The 16,854-nt window shown below is 44.2% G+C and overlaps 1 protein-coding gene across 2 annotated transcripts in view; it reads right to left on the reverse strand.

The window, feature by feature from the left end:
* Nucleotides 1-8,071: 8,071 nt before the first annotated feature.
* The window catches only part of LOC126298897 (uncharacterized), a 33,570-nt gene continuing 24,787 nt past the window's right edge, over nucleotides 8,072-16,854 (reverse strand). For both annotated transcript variants that reach the window (XM_049990434.1, XM_049990435.1), the window contains 2 exons: nucleotides 15,757-15,895; nucleotides 8,072-8,583 (listed from right to left, as the gene is read on the reverse strand). In XM_049990434.1, the coding sequence (XP_049846391.1) occupies nucleotides 8,332-8,583; nucleotides 15,757-15,895 (391 nt within the window). In that variant the 3' untranslated portion in view covers nucleotides 8,072-8,331. The remainder of the gene's footprint in view (nucleotides 8,584-15,756; nucleotides 15,896-16,854) is intronic.

Consider the following 16,854-nt stretch of genomic DNA (forward strand, 5'->3'; position numbering starts at 1 on the left):
CAATGCACCTAATATAAAAAAAGTATGTTTTTGGGGGTGTCCGGATACTTTTGATCACATAGTGTATGTTTATTGTATCGATACAAATCTCAGGATCGATTTCACTAGACACAGACACGACTCAGTAATTAGGCAAGTAAATAGGTATGGGCACAAGCATCTCACCACTTGATGGAAGTCAGTTTTGGCTGAAGACGTGTACGGCAGACACGAACTCGGCACGATAATTCGATCCGGATTGACGGTCGGCAGCTTTCATCTTCCGTGTTCTCTGAGTTTTTGGGGACGCCTTGAGCAGCTCAACTCATTCCATCTTCCACGCTGGCTGACAGTCCCTTAGCTGTAGCACGCTCACTCGTCAGCCGCCTAGGCAGTGTTCTTGTGCTCCCAGCGATTATAATCTGCTGTGATGATTTCGCAGAGGTGGTGTTAGTGTAATATTTGGAGAGTGTCAGGCAAGAAAATGTAGTCGGATACTTGAAGTTCCACGCGCTGAACCAAGAGTGGCGTCTATTCAACATGGAATGGGCAATATTTCACAAAGTGGTGATTAACACAGGAATGAGTGCTATGATCAGAGGCAGAAGATTGACTCACTCCATTCACAGTCTGGTCCTCCATCTCTCTTATCCTCCCCATCGACTGATCATTGTTTCTCCTTTGATGGTTCCTGCTTCGAAGTTCTGTTACTCGTCTCCTTCACTGTCTTCCAGCGCACTGTATTCTCCATCCTGTCATCTTCGTCATTGGTGGTTTCAATATGCAAACCTACCTAACGTACAATGAATGCTGCGCAGCCACGCCTCCCAGTGTTGGTAAAGGGTGAAAATTTCCGCTCTTGTGGCCGGGGAATCTTATCTCTTTCTCAGGTGGCCTATGGTGCAGTATAACATATCGCAGGTTGCGGCTCCCTAGCTTATTACTTCACGTGTTTTTCTGCGTTCCCGAAGTATCAAAACAGCCACTCAGCAACAAATCAGCTTGTTTGAAACGGCAGTCATGTGCTTTACTCAGTTGTTTCCAGATGCTTTGGACTCCACACTGTCCCCCTTGCTGTTAAACAGTCCAAACGGTGGCAACGCTTTAAGAGTGAAGCAAACAAATTTTAGTTACACCATCCCCATCTGTATTTCGGTGAAGTCTCACATACAGGTTGCGGCTTAAGTGTCTACTCCTGCCCTCTGTCCCCCGGTAGCAAAATATTATATGTTAACTTTCGTTTTACGCGATATTTCGAAGATTTCACTTGAGTGCCGTGTGTGTCGAGTGCATCTCACTATGCTACATCGCCAGTCAAAAAATCCAGAATGAATAATATTGCAGCAGTGTGTAGTTGTGCCATTTCCTGTCAAATTATGACTGTGACTGATGGGAAATTGAAAGAAAGGCAGGGGACTAGATTTTTGTATCTGGCGCACAGTTCGAATGTCACAAAATTTTTTTAAATATAAAATCTTGAAGGCTTGAGTGGTGCTTTCGTATCTCTACTGAAAGCAGCTACAATGACACGTAATGGAACTGTTTATACATAGTGTAAAAACGCTTTCTCCAGAGTCAATGATTACTGGAAAAATGAAGAGAGAACCGTGATGCTGGTTATGCCTCAAACCTTGAACCATGGCTGGTAACTAGCTTTGACTTTTCTCTTTAGTAAGGTTAGTCTTATTCAGGAGTTCCTTTGATAAGAAAACGGACTCAACACATCTTCCTTGCACATCCAAGCTGGTGCTTCACTTCTATCTTAGGCCGGACTAACCTACATATGGAAAACGACTCAGATCTCTAGTACTTTTCAGTGCTATTCTCACAAGGCATGCATCATGAAAATATGTGCAAGAGATACTACAATGATTATAAGACTAACGTTAAACACTCAGACATCTTTCCTCTGAGCAGGTGCTCAGAATAATCGATTCCACATGCGATAATTTGTACCATGTTCCTGGAAGCAACTATTATACCACTTTTATATGTAATATGACTACATTGTGTGGAGGCTTCCATGCCTACTATTATCAACACATGTAAATCAGCACACTTAGTGTCTACAACTTTGTTATGTACATGAATCACATGGAATTTGTAACAATATTAGTGCTACTGCCCTGTTGGAAGCCATTGTACACAGTATCGCAAAGGTTACATAGAACTCTCTTCCTCGTTCTCTTGTATCTGCCTTCAGTATATCATCACATCTGAATTTCATTCAACAGTGGGCAAGTCAACTCCAGCCCAGCTTGTGTAACATTAAACAAGTACCGACTCACCTCTACTTCATACCTGTTACCCTGTGTATTTGGCGTGCTGTTGTTCATGTGCTCCGAGTAATTTTATTTTATACATGTTTGAGTGCGTTTTTACTTATATTTTATCTTGTCAACTGTACCTTTAAAATAATTTGTAAGCCATACGCTAGATAAATTTCTGTAACAGCTAAGAAAGTATTTCTTACTAACAGGAAAATTCTTTTAATTCTTGTGCACTAGTGTGGTACAATGAGGGTCGTACTTTTATCTGTATATGAAGGTAGGACTTCTCAAACCGAGAGGTCTACTATCTAATCAAATTTTAAAATCAGATTCCAAATGTCAAAATAGGGCACCAATAAATTTTAAATATGTATCCTTGCGAAGATAGTTTTAGTGGTGAAGCCTAGAATCTTCTATACATTTATTTATGGAACAGTTCGTTAGCCAGTATGGTAGGGCAGGTCGAAGAAGCACAGAGCTATTTCGTCGAGTTTAATGGCTGTAACTCTCGCGAGGAGAATTGAAAGCTGCAGTACACACTGTAAATAACAATTTCAGACTGTCCCGAAAATGCCATCCATTTCTCATTACGCTGTGATCCTCAAGGAAAACATATCTTGCGATGCTAAAGAACGTCCAACCACTGACAAATTTTTTGATCAGTATTAAATGCTCAAAAATACTAAATAGCAAATGAACATAAAATAAGGAGAAAGGCTATAACCTATATGGTCCTACACAGCCAGAACGAACGTGAGGAGTGGCAAAAATGATACTCCTATCTGAGTATCAAAATCCCGGACCTTCCTCCTACAGATAGCGTTGTTACAGCAAACATCTGGAGCCTACCTCATCTACACTCCTGGAAATGGAAAAAAGAACACATTGACACCGGTGTGTCAGACCCACCATACTTGCTCCAGACACTGCGAGAGGGCTGTACAAGCAATGATCACACGCACGGCACAGCGGACACACCAGGAACCACGGTGTTGGCCGTCGAATGGCTCCAGCTGCGCAGCATTTGTGCACCGCCGCCGTCAGTGTCAGCCAGTTTGCCGTGGCATACGGAGCTCCATCGCAGTCTTTAACACTGGTAGCATGCCGCGACAGTGTGGACGTGAACCGTATGTGCAGTTGACGGACTTCGAGCGAGGGCGTATAGTGGGCATGCGGGAGGCCGGGTGGACGTACCGCCGAATTCCTCAACACGTGGGGCGTGAGGTCTCCACAGTACATCGATGTTGTCGCCAGTGGTCGGCGGAAGGTGCACGTGCCCGTCGACCTGGGACCGGACCGCAGCGACGCACGGATGCACGCCAAGACCGTAGGATCCTACGCAGTGCCGTAGGGGACCGCACCGCCACTTCCCAGCAAATTAGGGACACTGTTGCTCCTGGGGTATCGGCGAGGAACATTCGCAACCGTCTCCATGAAGCTGGGCTACGGTCCCGCACACCGTTATGCCGTCTTCCGCTCACGCCCCAACATCGTGCAGCCCGCCTCCAGTGGTGTCGCGACAGGCGTGAATGGAGGGACGAATGGAGACGTGTCGTCTTCAGCGATGAGAGTCGCTTCTGCCTTGGTGCCAATGATGGTCGTATGCGTGTTTGGCGCCGTGCAGGTGAGCGCCACAGTCAGGACTGCATACGACCGAGGCACACAGGGCCAACACCCGGCATCATGGTGTGGGGAGCGATCTCCTACACTGGCCGTACACCTCTGGTGATCGTCGAGGGGACACTGAATAGTGCACAGTACATCCAAACCGTCATCGAACCCATCGTTCTACCATTCCTAGACCGGCAAGGGAACTTGCTGTTCCAACAGGACAATGCACGTCCGCATGTATCCCGTGCCACCCAACGTGCTCTAGAAGGTGTAAGTCAACTACCCTGGCCAGCAAGATCTCCGGATCTGTCCCCCATTGCGCATGTTTGGGACTGGATGAAGCGTCGTCTCACGCGGTCTGCACGTCCAGCACGAACGCTGGTCCAACTGAGGCGCCAGGTGGAAATGGCATGGCAAGCCGTTCCACAGGACTACATCCAGCATCTCTACGATCGTCTCCATGGGAGAATAGCAGCCTGCATTGCTGCGAAAGGTGGATATACACTGTACTAGTGCCGACATTGTGCATGCTCTGTTGCCTGTGTCTATGTGCCTGTGGTTCTGTCAGTGTGATCATGTGATGTATCTGACCCCAGGAATGTGTCAAAGTTTCCCCTTCCTGGGACAATGAATTCACGGTGTTCTTATTTCAATTTCCAGGAGTGTATGTACTTCACAACTAAAAGGTCTGAATTACATGTTTACGTCGTTTGCACTGGTCAAAGCATTTTGGATGCTCCTTTTCGAATGAAATTCCATCAGAGAAAATAGCTTTTCTAACCATGCTGATGTTAGCTCTTTCTTCATTCACCTTGATGCAGGTACTTTACAGCCCATAAATGACTGGAATGGTCTCCATTTAGGGTACCATATTTGAAAACCCGAAGTACTATGAGGTGAATGAAACGTTGGTACCCGCACTGAAGATTACAAATAACGAGATTCGGACACTGGGAAGAAAACTACAGCGCAGCGTCACGAGGTGGCCACAAGTTTACACGGCACTGCTGATTAAACCGAACTGTCACCATGAAGATATTTCCCCAAACAGAAAAATGGAGGCAAAGAATGGATTTGCTGTGAATTGTCCTTGAGGTACGAAATGAACTGTTCGTATCTCACAGCTAGCTACAACGCAGTGATATTTCACAGCCAGGTCACCCAGGAACACCGCATTAAGGCGTCAGGCTCTTGTGATCACTATGTCTATGTTCTAAACACCTGTTTAACGGTATAAAACTAATGTCCATGTAACACAGGTTGTTGCAGTATTCTTCCCTTTTCTAAACTTCTGGCTTGGTTTAACTACCAGGTGATCCGACTGCTGTTACGATCTTCCACCGGCGACGGGTAAATCCAAAACAGTAAACCAAGGTCAGCGTGTTTAACCTATATCTGTCCCGTTCGATTACGAGGTTAACAGTTCTGTGTTAAGGGTTAGTAGGTGACTAGATGCCATTCCTGACGTCACTCCTTCCCCATCTAGACTGAATTCTTATACCCCATCTGCATGTCTAGAGTAAAACGGATTCAATCGAGTTTCGGTAAATTTTTGGGCGTTGTGTATCCGAGGCTGGATGTGAGAACCAGCCCAGTATTATGTAGTTTTTGTATGAGGAACCTCCTAAAAGATTACGTCCTGGTAAGTCGGCACACCTACCTTCGTTAATCCGCCAGGGTGATTCGATCCGTGTCTGGCATGCCTCTCAGAAACCACGCGATTGGCTATCTGGTGCGGGTCATATCATCTATACGCTGTTCAAGTAATATTACATTTATTGCAGCAATTAAAATAAGCAACAGTCATAGGTATTCAAGTCTAAGTCGGAAAGTTGCGAGTATTTTCCCAATTTCGAACTTTTTTCAATAAAATGGCTAAATTGTTTACAGGGTTATTTGCAGGTATACAGGTTTTAGAAGATGGCTTCGAGGAAAAGTACCGCATCTCTCAAAGTTTTTCCATTCACGTTACTGGTACTCCATACAGGCACCGTTTGTGATGCAGCAAACATCTCTAGGTTAGCTGAGTTAATTTTTAGCATTCCTGATTCTCCTGGCACATTATACCTTTGGAAATTTGTTCCTTTGTTTGCCTATTTGCAGATGCGAAGTAATTCGATGCAATAAAGAGTGGATTATTTTTGCGTATCCTGACACGCCTGGTCTTAATGGTGTGCTCTGCAGCTACCCCACGGTGTTTAAGACTAAAGATATGCGCTCCCCCTCATGTGTGGCTTTGTTTTCACGCAGTCATTCTGAAACCCCTGATGTACTTGTGAAAACCCTGTATAAATATATAAACTTTGCTGTGAGTGGAGTGGTATAAAGTAAATTTTCTAGTTTCCCGTCCTAGAAAGGTATCTTCCTCAGACCTGTTTCTTTTTAAGATAAGAAATTTTGGGGAACACATCTGGCTAGGACATGCTATGTGCCTAATGACAGGAATGTCTGTGACAGTGTCCAATAAACTGGTTGGGACGTGCGTTGTGCACCGGTACAGGGCTTCGCTACCTTCGTTTCATCCATATTACCAACACTACATAGCAGTTCACAAGTAGTCTCCAGTCATCCGCAAGTTACAACATGAAATTTTAATAGATCCGAATAACGACAAAGCAGTACTAGGGTCTTTCCCCAAAACATGTTCTGTTCTAGAACGGCACTAATGGTTGCATTATTTCAGGTCCTGTTACCTCCGCCGTCTGGCAAGCCTGCTAAGTGAAATGCCTCTAGGATTACTGAATTTATTGCAACATATTAAGACTTTGCTAATGCTGAGTGGTACGTTTCCTCTTATTTTAAATCACTGCAGTGTGGTAACATCGTACACATATGCTGGTTCATGTTTTATTGTACAGTACATTCTTTTGTTATGCTACGTATTAATGTTTAACTTTGGATGCCACAATATTTCAATGTAATGAAACATTGTTACAATTCGGAAATATCTGGCTGGAAAGAATTTGTTGCTGCGATGCGAGCTGCAAAAGCTAGTGCTAATACTTTTTCAATTTGAATTCTAATGCGAGTTCACTTGCGTTAAGGCGAAAGAGGTTATAAAAGCAGTTCACCCGTTTTCTACGTGTTAACATTATCCAGAGTTCGCGGGTGTGATGTCTGGCCAAAGCGAACTGTATGTTTCGCTCAATGACGATTTTTGCGCACTACTAACTTACGCGAAAAAAAGTTTTCGTTGTGCATCTACGAATGTCAACGAACAATACTAATTGCTTCTGATCAGTATACATACAGCTGATGTCTACAGAAGTATAGTCGCTAGATGGATTGCGAGGAAGTGTAGAGGATGTAACAGCTGCATTTTAACAATGACGTGCTACAACCTCGCCGACGTAATGTAGCTGCTGACGACATGGCACATTGTGCCTCGATCAGCCAATCTAACCTGCCATTAACCTTATCCTTCGGAAAGGCTCAAAGCGGTACAAATGGTTATTTTTATTGAATACTTTTCCTGTCAATAAATGAAGGACCCTAGTAACCGACATATACGTCGTGTTAGCCGACTCACTTTTCAATTGCTTCCGTGGTTTTGCTTGCCATGGTGTGTATATTGTCTTTGCGGATGAGCGTCAGCTCTTGTGTCTAGCAATATTGTCAAATTTACGTCTAACCTTTTGAGAGAGTGGCAAGTATGTACCCGTGAGGAACATATGGAATTACTATGATGAATTATTAGGATGAACTTTTCCATCTATACCTCGAGGAAGACTTTACACAAACAGCAGGTTTGTCATTACCGAATAGTACACTGGCATATTGCTATGCTGGAAAAACAATCACTTAAAGGCTTAAATTATGTAAAATGTGATAGTTGTGGCCTTCGGCACTACGTTTCTGAATCCTACTTACCAGAAGGTATTTTCTTTTCGATGTGCTGTCAACATACACCAGTTTTACGGTGACAGGAACTGCGTTTACTTTCTACAGTTTAATTCAAACACTCCTGAAGTCTTCCATTTACTTTCAGTTATTTTTGTAACTAGTACAATTTGTCTTATTTTATTGAAGTATTAATGGGATTACCGCATTTTTGAGAGTAGTTTTAATTTTAGTATTGATACTAGCTTTTCCAACTGTTGAGTGCTTAAATAATTTCATTATGCTTTCGAGTTTATTTAGGCATATTCAAGGAAACAAATTCACTAGTAAACCTTTTCAGGGCGGGTTTTGCTACAAACACTTGACAGAACTACCTGCGAATACCTTTTATTTCAGTAAAATTTCTTATCACAAGATATACAGTAGTCAATACAGTCGTTCTAGCAGCATTAGTACAGAATCGTTATCCTGCTTTGTCTCATGCATTATAAAATCTTTCTTCATGCCAATAAAATTCTTTCGACACACCTGGATGTCACGAGAAGTTGTAATCTTGTCAGGGTGGTAAAATGTTCAAAAGGCATTCGCATTCATTTATTGTTTTTTCTTCGGATCCCGGAGGATAGTCGAGCTAACGTTGAGCACTGGGCGCTCTGCATACGCAGGATGTAGGCACCGAGAGCCTAGTGGAGATGCGGCCACTGGGCAACTGGCGCGCGTCGACGAAGCTGTGCGGGAATTCTGGGAGGGTGGCCCAGCGCGGCATAGTCACCGACACCACGGTGTTCATGGGCAGGCACTTCTCCGGCGGCTCGCACGTCTCGTCTCGCTCGTTGCACTTTACGTACAACATGAAGTAAGGGTCGAAGTTTGAGCCAAGCACCTGTCAACAGAAAAGTCACGTACGAGTTAACAAGGGAGTGGTCTGGTCGGTAATTCTGAACGTCAGCAGTTATTCCTTCCTGCTAAGGAATTTGGGGAAGGGGAGGGGGAGAGAGAAGATATGGGTCTTCTACAGCTATGGGGCCCCATGGTGGTGTTTCTTCTGTTCGGTACCGGGCACTCCTAAAGCCGTCGGCACACAGACCGCGCATCCGAACGTTGTGCGTACAGACACACACAGACACACACAGACACACACAGACACACACAGACACACACACAGACACACACACAGACAGACAGACAGACAGACAGACAGACAGACAGACAGACAGACACAGACACACACACAGACAGACAGACACACACAGACACACACACAGACAGACAGACACACACAGACACACACACAGACAGACACACACACACAGACACACACACAGACAGACACACACACACACACACACACACACACACACACACACACACACACATAGAGTTTCTGACGTCATAGCATGGAATAGCACGTTCAGGAGTCTTTCCGAACTTTCAGGGCAATGCAATTTTGTCATACACTCCTGGAAAAATTGAAATAAGAACACCGTTAATTCATTGTCCCAGGAAGGGGAAACTTTATTGACACATTCCTGGGGTCAGACACATCACATGATCACACTGACAGAACCACAGGCACATAGACACAGGCAACAGAGCATGCACAATGTCGGCACTAGTACAGTGTATATCCACCTTTCGCAGCAATGCAGGCTGCTATTCTCCCATGGAGACGATCGTAGAGATGCTGGATGTAGTCCTGTGGAACGGCTTGCCATGCCATTTCCACCTGGCGCCTCAGTTGGACCAGCGTTCGCGCTGGACGTGAAGACCGCGTGAGACGACGCGTGCTGGCCAGGGTAGTTGACTTACACCTTCTAGAGCACGTTGGGTGGCACGGGATACATGCGGACGTGCATTGTCCTGTTGGAACAGGAAGTTCCCTTGCCGGTCTAGGAATGGTAGAACGATGGTTTCGATGACGGTTTGGATGTACCGTGCACTATTCAGTGTCCCCTCGACGATCACCAGAGGTGTACGGCCATTGTAGGAGATCGCTCCCCACACCATGATGCTGGGTGTTGGCCCTGTGTGCGTCGATCGTATGCAGTCCTGATTGTGGCGCTTACGTGCACGGCGCCAAACACGCATACGACCATCATTGGCACCAAGGCAGAAGCGACTCTCATCGCTGAAGACGACACATCTCCATTCGTCCCTCCATTCACGCCTGTCGCGACACCACTGGAGGCGGGCTGCACGATGTTGGGGCGTGAGCGGAAGACGGCCTAACGGTGTGCGGGACCGTAGCCCAGCTTCATGGAGACGGTTGCGAATGGTCCTCGCCGATACCCCAGGAGCAACAGTGTCCCTAATTTGCTGGGAAGTGGCGGTGCGGTCCCCTACGGCACTGCGTAGGATCCTGCGGTCTTGGCGTGCATCCGTGCGTCGCTGCGGTCCGGTCCCAGGTCGACGGGCACGTGCACCTTCCGCCGACCACTGGCGACAACATCGATGTACTGTGGAGACCTCACGCCCCACGTGTTGAGCAATTCGGCGGTACGTCCACCCGGCCTGCCGCATGCCCACTATACGCCCTCGCTCAAAGTCCGTCAACTGCACATACGGTTCACGTCCACGCTGTCGCGGCATGCTACCAGTGTTAAAGACTGCGATGGAGCTCCGTATGCCACGGCAAACTGGCTGACACTGACGGCGACGGTGCACAAATGGTGCGCAGCTAGCGCCATTCGACGGCCAACACCGCGGTTCCTGGTGTGTCCGCTGTGCCGTGCGTGTGATCATTGCTTGTACAGCCCTCTCGCAGTGTCCGGAGCAAGTATGGTGGGTCTGACACACCGGTGTCAATGTGTTCTTTTTTCCATTTCCAGGAGTGTATGATGACATGATAGACACCGTGGCTGTCGTTTGAAGACAAATGGTGTTAGGACAGCAACCAGCTACAAATTTACTTTCAGTTCCTTTATTCAATGGCTACCGTTGCCGGTTTCGAATCTTTTTTACAGATTAATTGCCCTAAAATATAAATACGTAATTACACACACGCCACACAGATGGTTGCCCTATAGATTTTCGTTGCATGTGACACGTGAAACGAAGGTTTCGAGTGTGTTTTCGTAAAATTCGTCCAGCAGATGTAAATGCATTCCCACTGCACTCTTATTGTTGCACACTTAAATTGTTCTCACTTAACACTGAATATTTGTCACAGATTATTTCTACCATGCACCATATGTTTTGATACATACAAAGAACTTACAAACATGAGTATCACAGATGCTATGATATATCTTAACATTTGACGATGATGTCCTATGTTTGGAAAGTATCATTCATTTACACAACTAATGCCTTTTACAGTAGTATAGAGACATTGAATTTTTAGTTGATATATCTAAAATAATATATAATTGTATAGGTGAAACAGTATATTATTTAATTATTGGAGAGCAATATCTGGCATGTCGGATTCTGAGCGTGCGTCTGAGCGTTGACCAATGAGATAGGACAACGCCACCTACGTCACACGCACGCCGAGTTGTGAGGCGCCATATTAGCGTTCATTTCAAGCCTGAGCACCAGCAAATTGAGAATCACCCGTTGTTAGTTGTGCGATTCGTTCCGATAAAATAATGAGAAACATTCGTGGCAAAATAATTACTGTAACTTGCGTATATGAGAGTAGGCTATTTGAAGGCAGCGACACACCGAAGGTCCACCCGAAACGCATTGTTCTTGGTACAATTTGTTATAATTAAATTTCAATTAATAACAATTATCTACGAGTAATGTTTTTAGCAAAGGGTAAGAAAATATGGTGAAGCACAAGCAGCTTGTTGATGGTGTAGCGTAATGAGTAGAATCACCAATGAGCTTTTGTTGGGGCGGTGGTTCGCGTCTGAACGCTTCCAAATTTTTTCCCTAACATTCGCGTTTTTATTTGGTTCTGATCCCTCAGTTTAATATAAGTATATGCTATAATATTTGATATGTAAATATAAGTTCACCGTTTTTTGAGAGGTGAATTTGTTCGATTGGCTTAATCTACAGGACAGCTTGCACTACTTGTACAAAGATATTTTGCTCTTCTTTCTTTTACGCTTCGTAATTCACATATTGCAAAGAGTCTACTACTGGGTAGGAACAGTGATTAAGTAAGACTGACCTTGGGGGTTTTTACTAAAATGTGGGAATTATGAAAATATTTATCTTATGCGGAGAAGTATTCCAACTTCGTAGCGCACTGTTTTTAATGGAACTTTTATAAGCCTGTGTCATTGATTGGACATGGTACTTTCCTATTCGTGGACGATGGAGCAAATGTGCTTTTTAATAGAGTTAACGTGGGAAAAATGCCCGCCCGTTTCGTAAATAGTGCGATTTTCGAACTGTAAACATCCCTCGACGGCCGCTGGAGTGCGTTGCGATCGCATACCACGTTGGGGCCCACTTACCTTATGCACAAGGCGCATCGTTCCTGAGCGTTCAGCAGCACGTTGAAATTTGCACGTTGAACATTAACGTTCGACAGCACGGACCGTGTGCCGACGGCTTAAGCGTCAAATTTCCGCTATTAAACTACTGGTAGTAGTTTGCTCGCGATTTTGTGGTTATCAGTGCCGGCTATCTCGGGATTTAGGGCTAGATTCCCGCCCGGGTCTGATTTTCCACTCGAGATGACTAAGTAGCATCACCACCACCTTAAGTGCAAGCGACATGAAAGAGACTTGCACCAAGCAGCCGATCACTGGAAGGGGACCGTTAAAACACGCCATATGCACGTTTTACGTTTATAAAGTCCGTACGACATTTTTTCATAGCTTTCTGGTTTGAAGTATAAAAGGGAGTCTAATGGAAACAAGATACGCGATGGAAGTAACAAAAGGAATTATTCAGGTCTGGTGGAATAGCAGTAAAGCATTTGGCTGAAAATCCAAGAGGTCTCGGGATGTAATTCCAGTTGGACCATGTATTTTCTGTTTGCGTTGTTACATAATCTTCACCTCACAACCACGACGAGTCTGTAGAAGCGACACTTGGTTAAGATTCCACGTTAAAGTAGGTCCCCCTTTCCTTGCTTTAATAACTGAGGTGGGTTAGGGATATGCAATTCGCGTCAGTAGCGACTTGTGATTATCACCAGGCCACTGAGCCACATGGAATAAAATAGTTTGGGGTAACAATGTTTTTATCCCACTGAGACAAGACTCCGACAGCTCTACAGCATAGTCTAACCATGGTAACATGTTAGTGGGCGTTATCCTGCCATTGCCGTGTGTTTCGATTAGACGCAGAAGTTTCGCTGGGAAGCTCTCTTAAATCCTCCATACAGCTCCGATATCACTCCATGCGATTTTCTTACTTTTTTTTAAGCCATCAAGAAAGACATTCACGGCCGTCTACTTTATTCGGACGAAGAGGGGCACGCCTGGGTACAATCATTGTTGCGCAGACAACCTTAAGCATTTTTTGAATTAAGGCATTTACCGTTTTGTCTCAGTGGAATGACTTTACAATCATGGCAAATGCTTTTGGAAGAAACTTTCTTTCCATTTGTCTGACCCTTGTACTATTAGATGTGTTAACTGCGGAGACACTCCAACTAATATGTTGGTTGTCCCGGCGGTTAATTTGCTTTTGTGTTCCAGTATTTCAATCTCTCAGCACCCACGAGCTGATGCCCACAACTGCGCTACTACTTTTTCAATGAACTGTGGATGAAGCCCGACCAACAGGCATTACATGCCTTTATCAAAAATGCTAGTGCATTGAGAATGGCTAGTTTCTAGCTGAAATCTAGATCTACCAATAAAATTTAATAAGGACGACTGATAGCTGAAATCTATTGTTTACACGCCAATAGCCTTCTCAATGGAAGGTAACCTGAGCTGACGTGTCGGAATAGGCAAAAGTCTTAAGAAAGACTTGAGTCACTCATCCACATTGGAAACTTGGAGATGTGAGGGGGAAAAGCGAAGTTGATCTGGCAACGAAATGGAGCCCAGGACAATTCAAACGTAAGTGCGCGAGCGCGTGTCCGTAGGGTATATAACCAGGTGAATGGAAGGCAGTTTCAACAAGGAACTTTTTGCTTGCTTCTAAGAGATTAAAGATTTTTTCACAATGTGAAGAGTTTAAAAATCTGTGGCACGGGAAAGCCAAATCAACAGTTTCTATGAAGCTATTAGCAAATAATACGTGAATGATATACTAACTCTGAAGTCAATTCATAAGTATTAACATTTTAGTTTCACATATTTAAACGAGATTGGCTTCCCAAATGTGTTGCTTTACGCGTAAAGAAATACTAATATGCTTCGGCACACACTGCTGGGTTTCAGTGTTTCTACATCGAGGTATTATTCAAGGCTCCAGCGTAATTTTTTGATACTTTGATCTTCACTTACCCTTCTAGTCGAACTTCGTGGTACGCTGCACCTGTGTCATTATGTTCGGGTGCAACAGGTAAACTTACTGTACCATTACAGTGATTAGTGAAACTGTACCACCTCATGTTCAACATGTAACAAAAATTTAAATTTTCTATCAGCCAAACTGCATGCTGGAACGAGAAAAACTATCGACTGAGCTATGCAAGCACGATTCACGGCCTGTCAAAGCTTTACTTCCGCCAGTACCACCTCTCCTACCTTCCTACCTTCCATACTTCAGAGACGTTCTCCTGCTGAACTTTCGAGACTGGCACTCCCTTAAAGGCTGCTGGGACGTGGCTTAGCCACAGCCTGAGGGCTAAGCCATGTGTCCACAATCCTTTCTCCCAAGAGTGCTAGTCTTTGGGGTTTCGTAGGAGAGCTGTGAAGTTTAGAAGATAGAAGACGAGGTAGTGGCGGAAGTAAAGCTGTGAGGAGGAATCATAAGTCGTGCTTTGGCAGCTCAGTCGGTAGAACATTTTCCCGCGAGAGGCTAGAGTTCAAAGTTCAAATCTCTGTCCGGCACAGTTTTACTCTCCCAGGAAGTTTCATATCTGCGTACGCTCCGCTACACAGTGAAAATTTAGTTCTGAAAATACAAGTTTTTTCAGTAGGTGTAAACGTGATGTAGCCTCTTATCAGCTAATCGTAACTGGCTCATTTGTTGGAGGTTGGAGATTGGAGAGGGCTGTTAGCAGGTGTGCATCGGTTCCTTTTAAGAATCAGGCAGACTAAAATCTTAGACATGTACGATAAATTTAGAATAAAAGCTAATTACAACTCTGTTCGGGGAAGTGCGATATACAGGATACATATAAACTAGCTTAATACCACTGATTAAGTGCATAATACAAATTACAGACCGGCATACTGTCAAGCTGTCCATCGGCAGAAACAATCCCGTGTGATACAGTGAAGGACTGAAGGTTTTAACACTGAATCCAAGATTGCCTGGTTATATTAGCAAGGAATATATGTGGGTACCACGAAGACCATGATGCTTACCAACCATGTCATTTGAAGGTTAATAGGTTAAATTGTGGTTCTGAGCAACTGGCATCAGTTATTCTCTTAAGGACACTTATTCTGTCCCACATTTGGGTGGGTGTTATTTTACCTAAATATGGTGTGCATAGTAGTCTGAAGTAGTGGTGCATGCGTGTGAAACTTCCATGATGCGGCACATGCTCTTCAGACTGCCCTTACCAGATGCAAGTCGAGATGACGTTATGTACCCAATTGTACCGGAACAGTTACCACTGTTTATCCGTTGTTCCACCCGCGGAAAGTTTTTACAATATTTCCACTTATGTAGACATCACTGTAGGACATTCTTTGAACCTGGATCAAAAGTTCTTTGTATTTTTAAAACAATTTCGCCCCACTTGCAACCGTCAGTTTTTGTTTATACCTGCAATTCCAAAGGAGCATATCAAATACATTTTATCAAATTTGTCATAGATGCCAGTTGTCCGAGGCGTTTGCAGTTTTCATAATTTTACCTTCAGTAACACACAAAAACAATCTCATTAGTAACATGTCTTTACCATTCAGCTGATTTTCTGCCGACTAGATAAAGTCATTGGCAACAGTAACAAAGTTACCTATGCACAGCAGATTTAAGCTTTGCCGAGAATGTTACCTTCACTATGAGAATGGGTACATACCTGCAACACAGCTATCTCCGAGCAGCCCAGAAGGTTTTTTGGATCAGGACCCATTTCCAGGTGCTCTTCCTCATCCAATGCCACACTTTCCGTCATTCGTTCTTTTAACTGCACCGCTAGCTGCGAGTGATCATAGAAGCTGAAAGAAAACCGCCCATAGATTTGCCCATTACCACTTATTTGAAAGAGCACAAATTCCGATGCATTAATCTCAGTGTACCAGGTGTCAGATGCTTCATTCGAAGTGATAGCAATATTTTTCAATGAAATTAAGGAAGCTTAAGACTGCCAGGCGATGCTCTTACAGAGAGCGTATTATCTGAAACATGTTTTCACACTCAACTTTCTGACAAAGTAAGTATTACTACACCAAAGAGCCCTTTGATGAGAATGTTATACATGGTAGCTCAATGTTACTCAAGATTTAACTTAATCCTAAATAAAGGACCCTGTCGATATTGTGAGTAACCATCTGGCAGTCACTACCTCAAATTTCAGTACTCCAAGCTAAGTTCAAATACGACTACACTGATACTTAAAGACTCAATTTGGTAACATCAAACCTGTTATAGTGAGCACTTCCCTGGAGAATGTGGACTGGTCTTAACGAATGGAACAAAAATGGCAGCACGAGAATCTGATCCCCATTCTTTCCAAATAAGAGTCACTGCTGATGTACTGACATTTTCCCCATAATGCGTCGTGACCTACAGGCATACATAGCTATCACAGTCACCGTTATCTAAAACGTCGTAGGTTTACCATTCACGAACAATGGTTATTCAACGGAGGAAACGATTCGAAGACAATCTAGGCGATTTGTCACCAGTTACGGCGTTGCTAGAGGGTTATTTAAATGTTCGAACTTTAGTGGTTAGCTGCCAAAGGCTCTCTAACGCGGAGAAACTACGAATTTAGAGATCTCACGTTCAAAATGAGGAAAAACATTGTTCCGGTATTTTGTGTACTGATGTCAAAAAAATTAGAAATTCGGTAAACAGATTTACTGAAAATGTTCCCATACATCGCCAGCAAATCTAATATGGCTAAATGGATAAGAGCCACTTTTTACACCTGCGTGTGCCTCAGATGCATACA

Source organism: Schistocerca gregaria, chromosome X, assembly GCF_023897955.1.
Source record: "Schistocerca gregaria isolate iqSchGreg1 chromosome X, iqSchGreg1.2, whole genome shotgun sequence".
Lineage (NCBI taxonomy): Eukaryota > Metazoa > Arthropoda > Insecta > Orthoptera > Acrididae > Schistocerca > Schistocerca gregaria.